This window comes from Colobus angolensis, unplaced genomic scaffold (assembly GCF_000951035.1).
Source record: "Colobus angolensis palliatus isolate OR3802 unplaced genomic scaffold, Cang.pa_1.0 Scaffold80, whole genome shotgun sequence".
NCBI classification, from domain to species: Eukaryota; Metazoa; Chordata; class Mammalia; order Primates; family Cercopithecidae; genus Colobus; species Colobus angolensis.
Window position 1 is genome coordinate 2,559,385 of NW_012121821.1, and position 17,935 is coordinate 2,577,319.

General features: G+C 40.6%; 1 protein-coding gene across 2 annotated transcripts; it reads right to left on the bottom strand.

Annotated features, from left to right (window-relative positions):
• Positions 1–9,937: 9,937 nt before the first annotated feature.
• Positions 9,938–17,540, bottom strand: LLPH (LLP homolog, long-term synaptic facilitation (Aplysia)). Of its 2 annotated transcripts, none has more exons than XM_011929252.1 (3): positions 17,459–17,540; positions 15,638–15,855; positions 9,938–10,640 (listed from the first exon to the last, which is right to left on the bottom strand). In XM_011929252.1, exons 2-3 carry the CDS (start codon positions 15,846–15,848, stop codon positions 10,462–10,464), a joined length of 390 nt encoding a protein of 129 aa, XP_011784642.1. In that variant the 5' UTR covers positions 15,849–15,855; positions 17,459–17,540; the 3' UTR covers positions 9,938–10,461. The 2 variants fall into 2 exon arrangements, with proteins under 2 accessions (XP_011784642.1, XP_011784643.1); XM_011929253.1 differs by lacking the exon at positions 17,459–17,540 and adding an exon at positions 17,210–17,456 and having other exon boundaries at positions 10,263–10,640.
• Between the last annotated feature and the right edge of the window lie 395 nt (positions 17,541–17,935).

Here is a 17,935-nt window from a genome sequence, read left to right on the forward strand (position 1 = left end):
TTTGCAGTAACTAATCCAGTCTCAGGAGGAGAACTCACTAACTCGAGAATTAACTCAGCCCCTCGAGAACAGCATTAATCCCACTAATGACCTAATCACCTTTTCAATGCTCTACATCCCAACACTTGCACACTGGGCACAAAATTTCCAACACATGAATTCTAAGAGACTCACTCAAAACATAGCACCCACTCCTGTTGTAAAGCATTTTTTCTATTCACATTGCATCCAGTTATTAGGAGATAAGGGTGAAAAGGAAGAGGAAGAAAAATCTAATGAGTGGCAAGACTGAGGTGGATGGGAGGAATGAGTGGGAGGGAGATAGAGAGAAAATGCAAGAAGGGTAGTGACTTGAGCCCAAGGAGGAAATTAAAGTTAATACTCACACAGAAGAGGCCAATGCAGAAAGAAAAAAAAAAGAGGGAAATGAAGAGGAAGAAAGAGAAAAAGTGATAAAGAGAAACAGCACACAAGCATGAAACCTGTTTTTATTATAGTCATTGGGTCACAAAGAAAAATGCTAGGGGTCATTTATAAACAAAAAGCAGTTATAACTAAATTTGGTGGTTTTCTTTTATGTTTGACTTGCAGCCTTAAACCTTTTATTTTGCAGTGGCTTCTGTCTGTAATTCCAGTGCTTTGGGAGGCCATAGCAGGAGGATCACTTGAGCCCACGCACCTTGGGCAACATAGCAAGAATCCGTCTCTACAAAGAAATGAAAAAAATTAGCCAGGTATGATGTCATGCCCCTGTGGTCCCAGCTACTCAGGAGGCTGAGGCAAGAGGATCACTTGAGCCTGGGAGGTCAAGACTGTAGAGGGCTGTGATTGTGCCACTGTACTCCAGTCTGGGTAATGGAGTGAGACCCTGTCTCAAAAAAATCAATCAATCTTTATTTTTTAAAAAAGTTTCAAAAACCCGTAAGAAAAACAGACTAAAGAAGAAAGGCTAAAAGTAAAGGGATCCAAAGAAAAGAATTTATGACAATTCCTGAAAGGAAAGCACCAAATGGGAGCAGGGGCAGGACACAGTGACAGGTAGGAGAAAAGGAAAAGCAAAGGGTCTATTTTTCCTGTCCTCTCAGTCTCTACTTCCTGGAATTCCAAGTGCCAAGTCTGATCTTCAACCTCTAGAAATTTCCTGTTCAAAATGGCCAGTTGACACATGTCCAGCAATGGCTTGGCAGCCATCCCTCCTCAGCCCTTCGCTCATCCCAAGCCCAAGTGGTCTCAGCCTACCAGCCACTTGCCTTTCCAGAAATGGCTGAATGTCAAATCCCTCCCTGGCACTGTGAGTGTGTACACTGACAAGGGTGGAAAATTAAGCATAGATCCATTTCCTCATCCATTGGTCACACCTTAGCATTTCAAGTAAGAATTACATGGAAAGGACCTCCAGACCTAGGGGTCCTGTAGCACTTTGGTTCTAATGACTAAAGCAGATTCTACAGTTCTGACCTTGCAAACATCATAACCTGAGGTGTGGGTATGAGAAAGAATAAAGGCCTCGGAGCCATTGGGCAGAATTACATTTAAGCCATCTCAATTAAATGGGCATTAATCTCTCTCCCTGCCCCTTTCATTTCTTTCTCTTATGCTCCATTTGTCCTCCAGAGACAACTCAAATGACCTCTTTTCAATCCATACCTGGCTTTAAATAACACTCACATTCAGGAAGTTCTTCTTTACATTTAACCCAAATCCTTTCTGCTAAGTTAAAACCTGTTTCCTCAGTGGAGATTTGGAACAGCTGGTTCCCATTCTCTGTATGGCAACTCTTCTTAAAGATTCATAGGCTTATAAAGGATGTTCATACCAACCCCACCGAAGGCATACAGCTCCCTTAAGCATTTTCCAGTAATACTTTCCTATGCATTTATCAATAATCAATTGCCTAGTCTGTGGAGATCTGACTCATTGAGCAAATTTCTACAGCTCAAGGAAGACAACATCCAGCAACTCAAGGGGCAAAGGGGCGTATAAAGGCAATCACTTTTTACTTGAATTATTAAATACCTGCTTTTGTGAAGACACTGCTAACTTGAAGTTTGGGACAGAACGAAGACTGAAACTGAAGCAGAGTGTGTATGTCTGAGGAAGGAAGCATGTGGGAATGACCAATCCTTGGCCAACTGCCTACAGCTCTGCTCAAGAACATCTCTTTGTGTGAGCAAGGAGAGGCATCTTCGAATTTTAACAAATAGCACCCAATGTTGGTCTCTCTAAGTTTGTAACTGTCTTCTCCCGATCATATATCTCAAACCGTTTCTTCTCTAAAGCATTAAAAAAATATGTCCGGACTAATACAAAAGATCTTCAGCTGACTTTTAGGAGCAAACAACAAATGCTCTTGAACATCTGTGCTTTTCCCATGCAATTTTTTTCCCATTATTGTCAAGAGAAAACTAGTTTAGTGGAATGTTTCTCCACAGAGGCACAAGTCTGTAATACTCCCTGTTGATTACATATAAAAGACACAAAATACTAGTTTATTAAAAGCAGCTTCAACCATTGCTGTACAAAGCAGTTCTCTGATGGAACAGATTTATGAAGTAACAGCTGAAAGGTATGCAGATCACAAGATACATGACAAATGTACTTTATTACATGGATCAGAAATACCATATGTACTAGCAGTTACTGTACAATGATACACAACACCCAACTAAGACTATTTAAAGGTTTTGCTGATATTGAAAACTATAAAGACACAATGTGAGAGTAAGAAAGTGTTTCATAAGATAGCATAATGCCAAGACAATTCATCGTTTTAGGATATTAAATACATTCTGCATATTAAAAACTCAATGTATTATAAAGCTATGCCATTCTTTAAATGAAAATTCGAAGGACTTTACTCCATTCATTTTTTTTTTTTACAGGACTATTGCAGTACCATTCATTGTTTAAAGCAGATGTTTATAACATTTTTCCATACTTTAAAGTGGAACTTAATGGAATGAATACCAGACCTAACATTAACAAAATTAAAGAGATTTCATTATTTTATTTCCATCAAAAAAAGACACTTAAGTCTACAGTTATGTAGTGCCAAAAAACTATGTAGAGCAAAACAAGCATGGTACATTTCAAAGATGACAATTTATTACAAGGCATTTTTTTTTTTTTTGGCTGAAAAGAACATTAACAGCTTTCAACCCAAATTCCAAGAACAGTTGGCCCTCTGTATCTATGAATTCTGCATTTGTGGCTTTGTCCTGAGATAAAAAATATTCAAAAGAAAACTACAGTTGCATCTATACTGAACATGTACAGATGTTTTTCTTATCATTATTCCCTAAATAATACAGTATAACAATTATTCACATAGCATTTTCATTGTATTACTATAAGTAGATCTAGAGATGATTTAAAGTACAGTCATGCATTGCATGATGACATTTCAGTCAATATAGACAGTAGCCCCATTAAGATTACAGTGGAGCTGAAAAATTCCTATGGCCCAGTGACACTAGCCATCTTAACATCTCAGTGCAACGCATTACTCACATGTTTGTGGTGACGCTGGTGTAAACAAACCTACTGTGCTGTCAGTCATATAAAGGTATAGCACATACAATTATGTATAGTTCATAATACTTGATAATGACTATGGTTTATGGCTTTACTATACTTTTTATTTTAGAGTGTACTCCTTCTACTTAAAGAAAAAGTTGACTGTAAACAGCCTCAGGCAGGTCCTTCAGGAGGTATTGCACAAGAAGGTGTTGATCTCATAGGGGATGGCAGCTCCATGCCTGTTATTGCCCCTAAAGACTTTGCAGTGGAACAAGCTGTGGAGGTGGGAGACAGTGTAGATGGAGGCTAATGTGTTTGTGTCTTAGTTTTTAACAAAAAAGCTTAAAAAGTAAGAAAGGAAGTTTAAAAAATTAAAAATTGTGGAAATAGAAAAAAGCTTATAAAAATATAAAATATTTGTGTACAGCTGTACAATGTATTTATGTTTTAAGCTAAGTGTTATGACAAAAGGGTTATACAGTTTAAAAAATTAAAACGTTTATAAAGTAAAAAAGTTATAGGAAGCTAATTTATTATTGAAGAAAGTTTTTTGTAAGTTTAGTGTAGCCTAAGCACACAGTGTGTATAAAGTCTACAGCAGGCCAAGTGCAGTGGTTCACATCTGTAATCCCAGCACTTTGGGAGGCTGTGGCAGGTGGATCACCTGAGGTCAGGAGTTCGAGTCTAGCCTGACCAACATGGAGAAACCTCATCTCTACTAAAAATACAAAATTAGCTGGGCGTGGTGGTACATGCCTGTAATCCCAGCTACTGGGGAGGTTGAGGCAGGAGAATCACTTGAATCCAGGAGGTGGAGGTTGAGGTGAGCTGAGATCGCACCATTGTACTCCAGCCTAGGCAACAAGAGCGAAACTCCGTCTCAAAAAAAAAAAAGAAGTCTATAGCAGTATACAGTCATGTCTGAGGCCTTCACATTCACTCATGGCTCACTCACTGACTCACCCCAAGCACCAGTCCTGCAAGCACTATTCATAAGTGCCCTATACAGGTGTACCATTTTTTATCTTTTACACTGTACTTTACTGTACCTTTTCTATGTTTAGATATACAAATACTTCCCATTGTGATACAAGTGCCAACAGTACTCAGTATAGTAACTGACAGATTTGTAGCCTAGGAGCAATAGGCAATATCACATAGCCTAAGCGTAGTAGGCTATACCATCTAGATTTGTGTAAGTACAGTCTATGATGTTCACACAATGATTAACGATATTACCTAATGATACACTTCTCAGAACACATCCCAGTCATTAAGTGACATACGACTGTATATGGGAGGATGGGCATGGGTTATATGCAAATATTTCACCAGTTTATGTAAGCGATTCAAGCATCTGTGGATTTTGGTATCTGTGAAGGTCCTGGCACCAATCCCCAATAGATTCTGAGGGATAACTGAACGATGTTTGAATCCGTTTTGCTACATTCCAACCAAATGCCTGTCCACCTTAGACTAACACCCCAAGGCTCCCAAGGTGCCCATTTCAGCTCCCATAATCTTGGTTAGAAGGTGCTTCCCTAAATCAAATAAAAGTCTGTCTCTCTGTAGCTTTCCATCATAGGTATTCATTCTATACTCTGGGACGAGCGGCCTTGCTCACTACTTAACAGTTGCATGACTTTCGGTAAATTTGTTAACCTTTCAAACTGTTTTCTCATCTGAAAATAGGGATAATTAGAGTATTGATCCCACAGTGTTTTAAGGATTAAATAATATACGTAAAGCATTTAAGAGAGTACGCATTCTCTAAATGTTGGCTGTTATTTTTACTGCTTGCCTACCAAATTAACCTTATTTGGCAACACATTATATTTTTTCCCCTGCTCTAAAATAACTGCAAAAGAACCCTGGCATTCAACTGTGGAAAATTTAGGGTTCTTTTTGTAAGCAGGCCCAAGAGTGGCCCTGGGCCTCCTGGCTACCTGACAGTCCTCTGGGGACAGCAGACTCCCCTCTGGGGAGTGACCTTTGACCTGATGTAAGTACTTAACAGTCCCACCTCACCCCTAAACATTTCCTTGTAAAATTGGTGTCTACTGCAACGGTGTTTTTATTAATATATGCAGGCAAATAGAGGGAAAAAGACATATATTTTGTGTCTAGCACAAACTTGAATCACTCTGCCAGACGGCATCAGAAGTTAGTCACTTAACTAGTAAGGTTAGCCAACAGCTTAACATCTGCATTTCTATTGTAGTATTTATAAATTTGGCAATATCTTAGATTCCTCCCAATTTTATGTTGTGGTCAGCACTTCCCTAAACTACACATTGCTGCCCCTCACCATCACCACGAGTTCATTTCAGATACTTGATTCAAGTCATTTATAGCTATTTTTCTTCTCCAGCTGTTAAGCCATATCCCAGAAACATGGATCCAAATTTTGAAAATATCCAAATTTCCTAATAAGCAAATATATACTGCAGAATCCTTATTTGATGTAGCATGTGAATTACATAGTGGGAAGAGAGATCTACACTAATGTGACAGTAGAAAACAGGATGTAGTCAAAACCACTAGATTCTACCTTAGAGGTTCAACTGCAGTTTGCGTTTCTTCTCTGATTAGTACCTTGGGCAATTAATGATCATGGCCTACACCTTCCCCTTTTGGACTGGTCAGCCCATTCCTAATGAAGCGTCACCTGGGGATATCCAGTCTGCTTTAGGTCTAGAGACTTGAGGAGGTTCTGTACATCATTATTCTACTGAAACGTGCTCTTTATCTGATCCTGAGCCCGCATGAACCCAGTCTATCATAGGTTGACCCAAAAATAGGTATTCTATCCTAAAATCACCTTTCTCTCTTAGCAAGAGTTTGCACATCCTTGAGAGGCAGAATGGCATTGTAAGAGTATAGGCTCTAGAGCCACACTGCCTAAATTTGAATCCCAGATTTCAGTTTCAGTTGTATGGCCTGTGTGCCTCAGTCTCCCCATGTGTAAACAGAGATTACATTAGTACCAAACTCAGATAACATTAGTACCGAACTCATGAGATTGCTTGGCAGATTAAATGAGTTAATACTTGAAGCAGGTTTGATCATCTTTAAATAATATTTTGATTTCAGACTTAATTTCTTAAAACACAGAAGTGTTACATTCAATTCCTAATGTGATTTAGCTCACTCAATCTAATTCCAAAATGATTTGGTGCTTACCTTGAGCTCCATCTTGTGGCTTTACAGCAATTCTCTGGAAAATGTCAGTCAAAAAGATGACAAATTTCAAAAAGATAAGCTAATTGTTTAAAAGATAAAAGGACTATTCTATACTTCTCGATTTGTAATCTTTAAAAATAAAGTGACAAAGATGTGACCATACCCCTGCACTAATTTTGAAATGCTAGTCTAAATTTCCTGCCAATATTTGGAGGTGGGGAGAATCTTGCTGGCAATCTTCAGGAACTCAGTGCCTTAGAGGATACTCACAACACTGTGTCAGTAAACTTCTCTTCAGCAGTCACCTTTCCAGAGGCCATATGACACTTGAGAACATGATTCCCAAGTATGTTTTTTGGTAATGGTACTTTTTCATTTTGTTAACTTTTAAGTTAAATCCGGAATGGACAAACTTCATGACTGGACACACTGAAGTGAAAACCCTAACATCAGAGAGGCTCTGGACGAAAGCTCAAAGCTACTATCAGTAGAATCAAATTAGACGTTATCAGTCACAGAAAACATGAACATAACCCTAGCACTGGTCTCTATCTGACAATGCTGCCAAAATGTAAGTAAGTGCCAAGTGTGTAATATCACTCATGTAGACTTTATTTTTGAGATGGAGTTTCACTCTCTTGTCCAGGCTGGAGAGCAATGGTGTGGTCTTGACTCACTACAACCTCTGCCTCCCAGATTCAAGCGATTCTGCTGCCTCAGCCTCCCAAGTAGCTGGGATTATAGGCACCTGCCACCATGCCCAGCTAACTTTGTATTTTTAGTAGAGACAGGGTTTCACCTCTGGTCTCAAACTCCTGACCTCAGTTGATCCACCTGCCTCGGCCTCCCAAAGTGCTGGAATTTGGTGCCGGCCCCCTTTTTTAAAAGTCGTAAAAAATGTCTACATTAGGCTGGGTGTAGTGGCTCACGCGTGTAATCCCAGCACTTTGGGAGGCTGGGGCAGGTGGATTACCTGAGTCCAAGAGTTTGAGACCAGCCTGGGCAACATGGCGAAACCCTGTGTCTACAAAAATACAAAAATTAGCTGGGCATGGTGGCACCCACCTGTAGTCCCAGCTACTGGTCAGGCTGAGGTGGGAAAATCACTTCAGCCTGGGAGGTGGAGGTTGCAGCGGAGCCACGCTTGTGCCAATCACTCCAGCCTGGGTGACAGAGTGAGACCCCAACTCAAAAAAAAAAAAAATAAGTAAATAATTCAGCTAGTATATTTATAGGCTGATATTGTCAGTGGCTTAACTGGATGTTTGCAATTTTTTTATTTTATGAATAAAAATGTACACATCCACTTTTCCCTCACAAATGCTATTGTGATTCATACCTATATCAAAAGGCAACAAAAGTCATGAATGACATCTTTCTTTTTTTTTTTTTTTTTTGAGATGGAGTCTGGCTCTGTTGCCCAGGCTGGAGTGCAGTGGCCGGATCTCGGGTCACTGCAAGCTCCGCCTCCCGGGTTCACGCCATTCTCCTGCCTCAGTCTCCCAAGTAGCTGGGACTACAGGCACCCACCACCTCGCCCGGCTAGTTTTTTGTATTTTTTAGTAGAGATGGGTGTTTCACCGTGTTAACCAGGATGATCTCGATCTCCTGACCTCGTGATCCGCCCGTCTCGGCCTCCCAAAGTGCTGGGATTACAGGCTTAAGCCACCGTGCCCGGCCAACATCTGTCTTTCAATTCATATCTTAGTTGTTAAGAAATTTTAAGCATTTAAAGTTATCTACCAACTTTTCAATAAACTATTGAGAAAAATGAGAAGAGCCTACTATATTTAAATAATTCCAAGAGTTTACTGGCATCAAATTTTATAAGTTTAAATTTTCTGAAACATTTGGGTCATGCCCTCTTTATCTCTGTATTGTGCCCAATTTAGCAGTGTGCCTGACACAAAGTTTGTGACCTCGTGACCAAGTGGCCTTATTCTAACATATTGCACATTTTACTTGAGTTCTCCTGGGAAGTTAACATCCTCTTCTAAACAGATACACAGCTCTCAGCCCTATGAGAGCAGAAATCTTACCTTATTCAATCTGTTCCAAGCATCTGGAAAGTCCCTAGCACATAATAGGCACTCAGTATTTGGTTGTTCCAGTTAACATATGAGATGGTTAATCTGATTATAGTGAAATTCAGAGGGAATGCTAAGTTTAGATTGCTTAACTAAAAGTAAATTTAAATAAAAGTGAATTTAGCAAACTGTAGTAAGACAGATTTAACTAAAAATCATTTCTCAGAAAACTAGTTTCAAAGATAAGAAGTTAAACAGGTTTCTTTACCGCTGGAACCCTGTAGGACTATTCTAATCCTAAATTAAAATCTTTTGTAAATCATCAAGTATGTAGCATTTCCCAAATTGATGCGAACACAATTTATTTTTTAACCAAGCATCCAGAGAAACTGATTCTGAAGAACACACTCTGGGAAATGCTGCATGATACTATATCAGGCTACACATGAACACTAAAGAACATTAAATCAGTTTCCATTAAAAACCTGAAATGTTCTAATTTCCTAAAAATCATACTGACTTGTATATGTTAATATTCTACCTAAAATTAAGACAAGAAAACATTTAATTGAAGAATCTGGTCTTCTCTAGGACTAAAAAACCTTAAGCATATATGAAAGAAAAAAAATCAAACTTGAAGATCTACACACAAAATATCTTTTATTCTGTGGAATCAAAGCTCCACACAAGTACTTTATAAGATCCATTAATGTAGTTTTTTTTTTTTTGAGACAGAGTCCTGCTCTGTTGCCCAGGGTGGAGTGCAGTGGGGCAATCTCAGCTCACTGCAACCTCCACCTCCTGGGTTCAAGCGATTCTCCTGCCTCAGCCTCCCGAGTAGCTGGGACTACAGGTGCGTGCCACCATGCTCAACTGATTTTGTATTTTTAGTAGAAATGGGGTTTTGGCCGGGCGCGGTGGCTCAAGCCTGTAATCCCAGCACTTTGGGAGGCCGAGACGGGCGGATCACGAGGTCAGGAGATCGAGACCATCCTGGCTAACACGGTGAAACCCCGTCTCTACTAAAAATACAAAAAAACTAGCCGGGCGAGGTGGCGGGCGCCTGTAGTCCCAGCTACTCCGGAGGCTGAGGCAGGAGAATGGCGTAAACCCGGGAGGCGGAGCTTGCAGTGAGCTGAGATCCGGCCACTGCACTCTAGCCCGGGCGACAGAGCAAGACTCCGTCTCAAAAAAAAAAAAAAAAAAAAAGAAATGGGGTTTCACCATATTAGCCAGGCTGGTCTTGAACTGACCTGGTGATCCACCTGCCTCGGCCTCCCAAAGTGCTGGGATTACACGTGTGAGCCACCGTGCCCAGGCCTAATGTTGTATTTTTAAATGATATGATTATACAACAGCTTTCTTTAAATCTAAGTTCACAAAAATTTGTCAGTACATCATCTGTTTTATCTCTACTGACTATAATTACCACTTGTAAAAACGTCTAACCACATTAATACCTGACAGAACTTTGAAGCCTGATTATAACTGGATATTGGGTAGCATCCAATTAAAGTATCAGTAGAGCTTGGATGTATCAAAGAAAATATTTTATTTAAGTTCCCAAAACAAACTTGAGGAGTTATGCTGGGTTTGAACTGAAGAAAAAAGGCCAAGTTAAAATAGGAAAACAAATAGTTTTCATTTGGTGGCAGCTGAAATCAAAGTATACATGTGTATACATTCTAATCCATCATCTATCCCGTGTGGCATTTTCCAAGGTTTAAAGAGTCTACCAGGCCAAACCCTTTGCCACTTTCACTGCTTTTGCTTTGCTTTTCCCCTTTCCTTTCTCTCGCTTTGCCTTCAGTCTTTTTCTTTGCCTTTGGTTCATCCATATTGGATACTGTCCATGCTGGTCTAGAAGAGTCTTTTTGTTTCTCTTAATATCAGTCTCCATTTTCATGTCATCTGCATAAAAAGATGGAAAAACTGTTAACACTATGTATGAAAAAAACCACCCTGTGTATTAGCATACATATTAATACACTGAGCATATTAATGCTCTGAGAATATCAGAACATTAGAACTGAAGGTAGACCGAAAATTGAGAAGAAAAAACTTTCTAAAGAATGTTGGCATGATCTTCCTTAGAATAGTAATGTTAAATAGGAAACATTTAGGGTGCATGCTTCTGAGTTAGTACATTAGTAGATATATGGTTCTGAGCACACGTGAGTTACAAGAACATTTCTCATATTAAGTGATTCCTTGAGTTAAGCCAGTAAGCCCACCTACACTTCTAAGGGATAGACCTTAGATGTAATGAACTGATTAGGAATGTCTGGCCATTTCTTATGAACTTGAACTAAATTATAATGAACTGAGAACGAACTTCTAATGAACTCAATGGAGTAGTCAGCAGCAGGGTTGTAATGGCAGAGACAGGCACTCAACAGAGAAGAAAGACCTGGACACATCCTGGGGCTGGCATACTTTTCCTAACTAGGTAACACTCAGAGATCCAGCTCTACTGATAGGAGACTTGGCAGGAAGCTCAGTGCAAGCATGCTGTGGTACACCTAGAACCTTCTCCACTGTGAAGGACACGTCCAGAGTCCTTCACTGGGACCTCTTTACCAGGATACACAAGGTCTTCTATTATCTTGACTACCTGGCATTATATTAGATATTCATCAGTTTCCACAGTATCTAGAATAGTGTCTGGTATATAACAGCCAATCAATAACTAGGTGTTGAATGATTATTTTAGGTGCTGTTCTACTTTATGGGGATATAGTGGTCCATATGAGCTCCTAGCTCTCACAGAGTTTACGATGTTCTGTTGAGGGGAGAATAACTAAGCAAACAGAAAGAAAACCTCAGCCAGGTATAGTATCTATAGGCATCTGTAGTCTCAGCTATTCGGGAGACTGGGGTGGGAGGATCATTTGAGGCCAGGAGTTCAAGGCTGTTGTGGGCTTGGTCACGCCTGTGAACAGCCACTATACTCCAACCTGGGCAACAAAATGAGATGATCCTGTCTCCAAAAAAAAAAAGAACTGGTAGGTGCTGGTACGAACATGTTACGATAATGAGGTTTTTAGGCATGACAGTGATATAATCTGATTTACCTTCTGAAAAGATCACACTGGTGGATATGTAGAAGATAAATGAGAAGCGAACAGGAGCAGAAGTGAGAAGTAAAAAGGCTCCAATAATAGTACAGGCAAGAGATGACAGCCATCTGAATCAAGGTGAAAGCAGGAGAAAAATGGATACAGATTTCTAACGTATTTTTAGGACAATCAGTAAGACTTGCTAATGGTTTAGATATGGGGAATAAAGGAAAGAGGAATCAAGGATGACTACTAGGTTTATGGCTTAAGAAATCAGGCAGGCAGTTTAAAGAGTAGAAAGAAGGAAAAACATGAACTTGAGGGTAGAGATGAGAACCAAATTGATAACACATAGATTACTAAATGTGGAGACTCCCTCAGTCTCAGTCCCACCAACCTTTAGCTCCTAAAATATCTAAGAATAGGGGCATCTAGACATTCCCCAGGCAGGACATAAAAGAATTTCCCTCTGGGGATGATGATAAAAAAAAAAAAAAAGACTTAACAGATTCTGATATAAGAGATCTCCGAATAAAACCTCCTGGAGCCATTCCAATTCTTCTATACATCTAGTAGTTGATATAACCTCTCCCACACCTTGTCTCCCTCCAGCTTCCAATTATCATTGTAGTGCCGCACTTTTAAATACAAACAACGACCACTGATCACCAGACATTTGAGAAAAGCTTCTAATATGAAAGAAAGAGACAAAAGTAAAGGAATGGAATGGCTTGGGAGGGAATTCCAAGAGGAAAGACACACAATACATACCATAGATAAAAATTTCAAAAGCTAATTAATACCCTTAGGAAAATCAGAGAAGATATAAGCCCATTTAGAACACAGAGTTCATGACTCAAGGGGCATTTACAAAACACAAAGAACACAAAGCTATGAAAAAGGAACAGTAGGCCAGGCGCAGTGGCTCACGCCTATAATCCCAGCACTTTGGGAGGTCGAGGTGGGCGGATCATGAGGTCAGGAGATCGAGACCATCCTGGCTAACACGGTGAAACCCCGTCTCTACTAAAAATACAAAAAGTTAGCCAGGCGAGGTGGCGGGCGCTTGTAGTCCCAGCTACTTGGAAAGCTGAGGCAGAAGAATGGTGTGAACCCAGGAGGTGGAGTTTGCAGTGAGCTGAGATTGCGCTGCTGCACTCCAGCCTGGGAGACAGAGCGAGACTCTGTCTCAAAAAACAAAAACAAAAAAAAAAAAAGAAAAAAAGGAAAAAAAAGAAAAAGAAAAAGGAACAGTAAAAAGAAAAAAGAAAAACTTTTAGAAATTAAAAATATAAGAGTAAACCAAATAATAAGAACCAGAATACAAGGTCAAGGAAATTAGAGGGTATAACAAAAGAAATAGAAAACAGGAGAACAGGAGAGAAAAGAAAACAGGATCAGCCCAAAAGAATCAAGAGTGGATAGGCATCTGGTATCTAGAACATATAAAGAACTCTTAACAACCCGGTAAAAAAAGACAAACAACGTAACTGAAAAACGAGGCAAAAGACTTGAGTAGACCTTTCTTCAAAAAGATACACAAATGGTCAATAAGCATATGAAAAAATGTTCAACTGGGCACAGTGGCTCACACCTGTAATCCCAGCACTTTGGGAGGCTGAGGCAGGTGGATCACTTGAGGTCAGGAGTTCAAGACCAGCCTGGCCAATATGGTGAAACCCCATCTCTACTAAAAATGCAAAATTCAGCTGGGCATGGTGGCACATGCCTATAATCCCAGCTACTTGGGAGTCTGAGGCAGGAGAATTGCTTGAACCTGGCAGGCAGAGGTTGTGGTGAGCTGAGATCATGCCACTGCACTCCAGCCTGGGCAACAGTGAGACTCCATCTCAAAAAACAAAACAAAACAAAACAAAACAAAAACAAAACAAAACAAAAACAAAACAAAACAAAACAACAACAAAAAAACAGTTCATTCAGCATCATTAGTCATTAGGAAACTTCAAATCAAAATCACAATGAGAATCTATTTCATACCCACTAAGATGACTATAATCCAAAAATGGAAAACAATTATTAGTGAGAATGTGAAGAAACTCAAATACTCAAACACTGCAGGTGGGAGTGTAATATAGTGTGGCTGATGTGGAAAACATCAAAAAGAATTATCATATGACCCAGCAATTCCACTTATCAAACAAAACCTTGTGCACCTGAATGTTCACAGCAGCATATTCACAACACCCATAAAGGGAAAGAAATCTAAATGTCCAGTAAGTGTTGAACGGATATGAAACGTGGTACATGCAATGGACTATTATTTAGCCTTAAAAAGAAAGGAAGTACTGATATATGCTACAATGTGGGTGACCTTCAAAAGCACCACACTAAGGGAAATAAGCCAGGCACAAAGGTATTATATGATTCCATTTATAAGAAATATTCAAAACAGGTAAATCCACACATGAAAAGAGCACATTAGTGGTTGCCAGAGGCTGGGGGTAGGAGGAGGAGAGACAGACTCCTTAATGGGTATTAAGTTTTATTTTGGGGTGAGGAACGTGTTTTGGAACTAGAGGTGATGGTTGCACAACAACATGAATGTACTAAATACCACTGAACTGTACACTTTAAAATGCATAATTTTATGTTATGTGGATTTTGTCTTAACAACAACCAAAAAGAACCAATAAGGAGGGGGTGATGTGTGTGTGAGGAAATGAAAACAGCAAGTTATGGCAAGTGTTTCAAAAAGTTTCAAGGACAGCTGAAATAAAGCAGCAGATTGAGAGAACTTGAGGTCAAGGGAGAAATTTTTCTTTCTTTCTTTTGACATTGAACATCCCAGAACACATCTATGCTGTTGGCAGTGACCCAGTGGAGGAGACTGGTAAGGCAGATGCCATGAGTACAACCCCTGAGAATGTAATGGGGGAGAGGATTCAGAACACAAGTGGAGAAACTGGCTTTGGAGAGAACATTAATAAAAAAGGGAAAACAGACCATACATCTGAATTCTTATAGACTTGGGTAGTGGAAAGATGAGGATATTTCTGTTGGTTGGCCCCTTTTTCTCACAGAAGTTGAAGTAAAATGCTTTTTGTAATTTTTATTCATATGGAGTGGGAGAAGGATGAAATGGGAAGAAGAAAAAGTTAAAAACAGCCATTTTTAAAGGGAAAAAAAATCCCTAAGGTTGCGAGATTGAGAATGCTGCTCTCTTTCTTGGGCATAAGACATCAAATGTATTTCTATTTTAAAGTCTAGGTATTGCAAATGCTTAATTTAGTTTGCTGCCAAATTGGTGCATTAAACGTGCAAAGAGCAGCATTAAGTCTTAATCACTTCATGATTAAGACACAAAGGTTCCTAGAATCGGTCAAAATGAAATACTGAAACCCAGTGATTTTCAGGAAAATACTGTAAGGGCATAGGACTCATAGAATGGGAATTAGATCTTACAAAGAGTAAAATGAAGACCTATGCTGCCTAGGCCCTGAATGAACTGTGTACCCTTCCAATCAGAGTGTGTCTAGATTTGTCTACTCCTGTAGAACTATTTATTCCTGAGACATGGAGGTTACTATATAAGCACCAAAGACCTACTCTAAATAATCCAAAACATACCTATATACACGAACGGACTTGATAGATTTTTTTTTTTTTTTTTTTTAATGAAGCACAGAGGGGCTGGGCACTGTGGCTCATGCCTGTAACCCAGTGCTTTGGAAGGCTGAGGTGGGAAGAATCTGCTTCAGCTCAGGAATTCAAGGGTGCAGGAAGCTATAATCACACCACTGCACTCTAGCCTAGGTGACAGAGGGAGGAGACCCTGCCTCAAAAAAAAAAAAAAAAAGAGAAAGAAAGAAAAAGCAGCAGCATACTCACCTTTTTCATCTTTCACCTCACATTGCATTTTCTCTTGGCAATGTTTGCGTTTGGGTACCACCACAGTTGCTATCTCTTGAACATCTTTCATTAAAACATCACCTTCTAGTTTGAGAATACTTTTAAGCCTGCTGAGCTCCTTTGGGGCATTCTTTTTTCTCTTTTCAGCACGCATCTTTCTTTTCCACTTACTCCGTAAGCTTTTAGCCATGTTTTACCTGAAGTTAACAAAAACACACATTCAAAAGCAAATCTTTAATATAAAAAAGAAAAAAGGCAAATCTTTAGAAAACCAGGCCAACAGGTATCTCTACAAAACAAGTGAAAAGTAAAACTCTTCAATCTGTTCACTTTTTATGACAACATGCAACTTATATGAAGATCAATATGGTACATACAGTCACTGAGTAACAATTAAGATATCAAATCAAACTTGTAGTCATAAGCAAACTACAAATCAAACCAATTCTGAAAGCACCTTGAATTCCTTTACAAAATACAGAAATTAAATTTCCCCAGAATGCAAGAGCATCATAACCTTATATTTACGCAACAGCTTACAAATTACAAAATGATTTTTTTTAACACTTCAAGTCATCTTCATTATCCAACCTCTCAAGCCAACCTAACGACTCTAAACTTATCTATTCCTACTCTTGTTTTCTTTCCACTTGGTTGGGCCCTAACTCCTCCACAAGGTGCTCAGTGTGATCTTTTAAAAGAGCATTCACTAGCCGGGCGCGGTGGCTCACGCCTGTAATCCCAACACTTTGGGAGGCCGAGGCGGGCGGATCACAAGGTCAGGAGATCGAGACCATCCTGGCTAACACGGTGAAACCCCGTTTCTACTAAAAATACAAAAAATTAGCCGGGTGCGGTGGCGGGCGCCTGTAGTCCCAGCTACTCGGGAGGCTGAGGCAGGAGAATGGCGTGAACCCGGGAGGAGGAGCTTACAGTGAGCCGAGATCGCACCACTGCACTCCAGCCTGGGCGACAGAGCGAGACTCCGTCTCAAAAAAAAAAAAAAAAAAAGCATTCACTGCCTTTCTTCGAGTTCTTTAAAGACCTCCCCTCATATATATATTCAAGATCTACAAGGTCATTTGTTATCTGTCCCCTGCCTCCTTCAACTCTATTTCATTTCATTCTCCATCCCCTTCCCCGCAGGCTCCAACTACTTCTGAAAGAGTCCAAACTATCTCTAAGTCAGTGCCTTCATGTTTGCTGTCCCTATATGCCTGGCAACTGCTCTTCTCAAGGCTTGCTCCTTCATTCGATACCTCAGAAAGGACTCCTCTGACCTCCATAAGCTCCCTTCCCTGCTTAATAGGTGTTACAACCTGAAACTACTGTTTTCTGTCACGCCCCCCACCCTCTCCCCAGACTGCAGACTCCACGAAGGTAGAGGGAAAGGTCTTTTTCACTGCTGGATGGCCCAGTGCACAGAATTTTGTATACTTGTTGAACGAATGACTAACATTTTTTGAACGCCGGCAATCACCAACTCATTCCGCTCCCTTGTCTACATAACTCAACCCTTGCGAGGGGCTAGGAAAGCGGGTGGTAAACAACCTTGAGGGCCGAAGTTAACTTCAGCGGGAGTGAACAGAGGAGAGGGCTCCACTTCACCCAGTGCAATCGGAAGCCGGAGGGCCCCCACCAAGAAGAACACGGAGAACCGTCGCCCTCAACCAAGGCCTGCATCGCCGGACCGGAGCTCAAGTATAGCCCACCAAGTGTCAAGAAACGAAATTCTCCAGAGGTGGCGGAATCAAGTCCCAAGTCCCATGTCTCACTGGACCGGTGACGCGCCGAACTCACCTGAGAAACGAACACACACGCCTCAGGATCACGCCGACCGGAAGTCTTTGCACTTCCGTCTTCCGGGCAGAGGACACCCGGGCCAGACGCATTGCATGCCGGGAGACAAAATGTCTCAGGAAGTCTTGAGAGGCGCGATTTTGGAAGCCGGGCGCTGACGAGCTTCCGCCTTTGGTGTGATCGCGGACCTAGAAACTCGGTCCGTCCCATACAGGTGTATGTAGAAGTCGGATTTGGAGAATGCGGAAGCGTGTGCCGGTCAAGGTTAGGCTCCAGGTAGGTCCGCTTTCCGGACGTGGGCAGGGTAGCCCCCAGACTAACCCATGAAGTGAACCTGGCCAGGGGACCCTGCTTGTCTGATAGCGAGCTCCGTGCCTACCTTTAGATCTGACCTCACCGTTTACAGGATACTCATATATTTCCTTAGATCAACTCAGCCTAGATCAAGTGTTCTTCCAGAGGCCGTATTGAGATCAT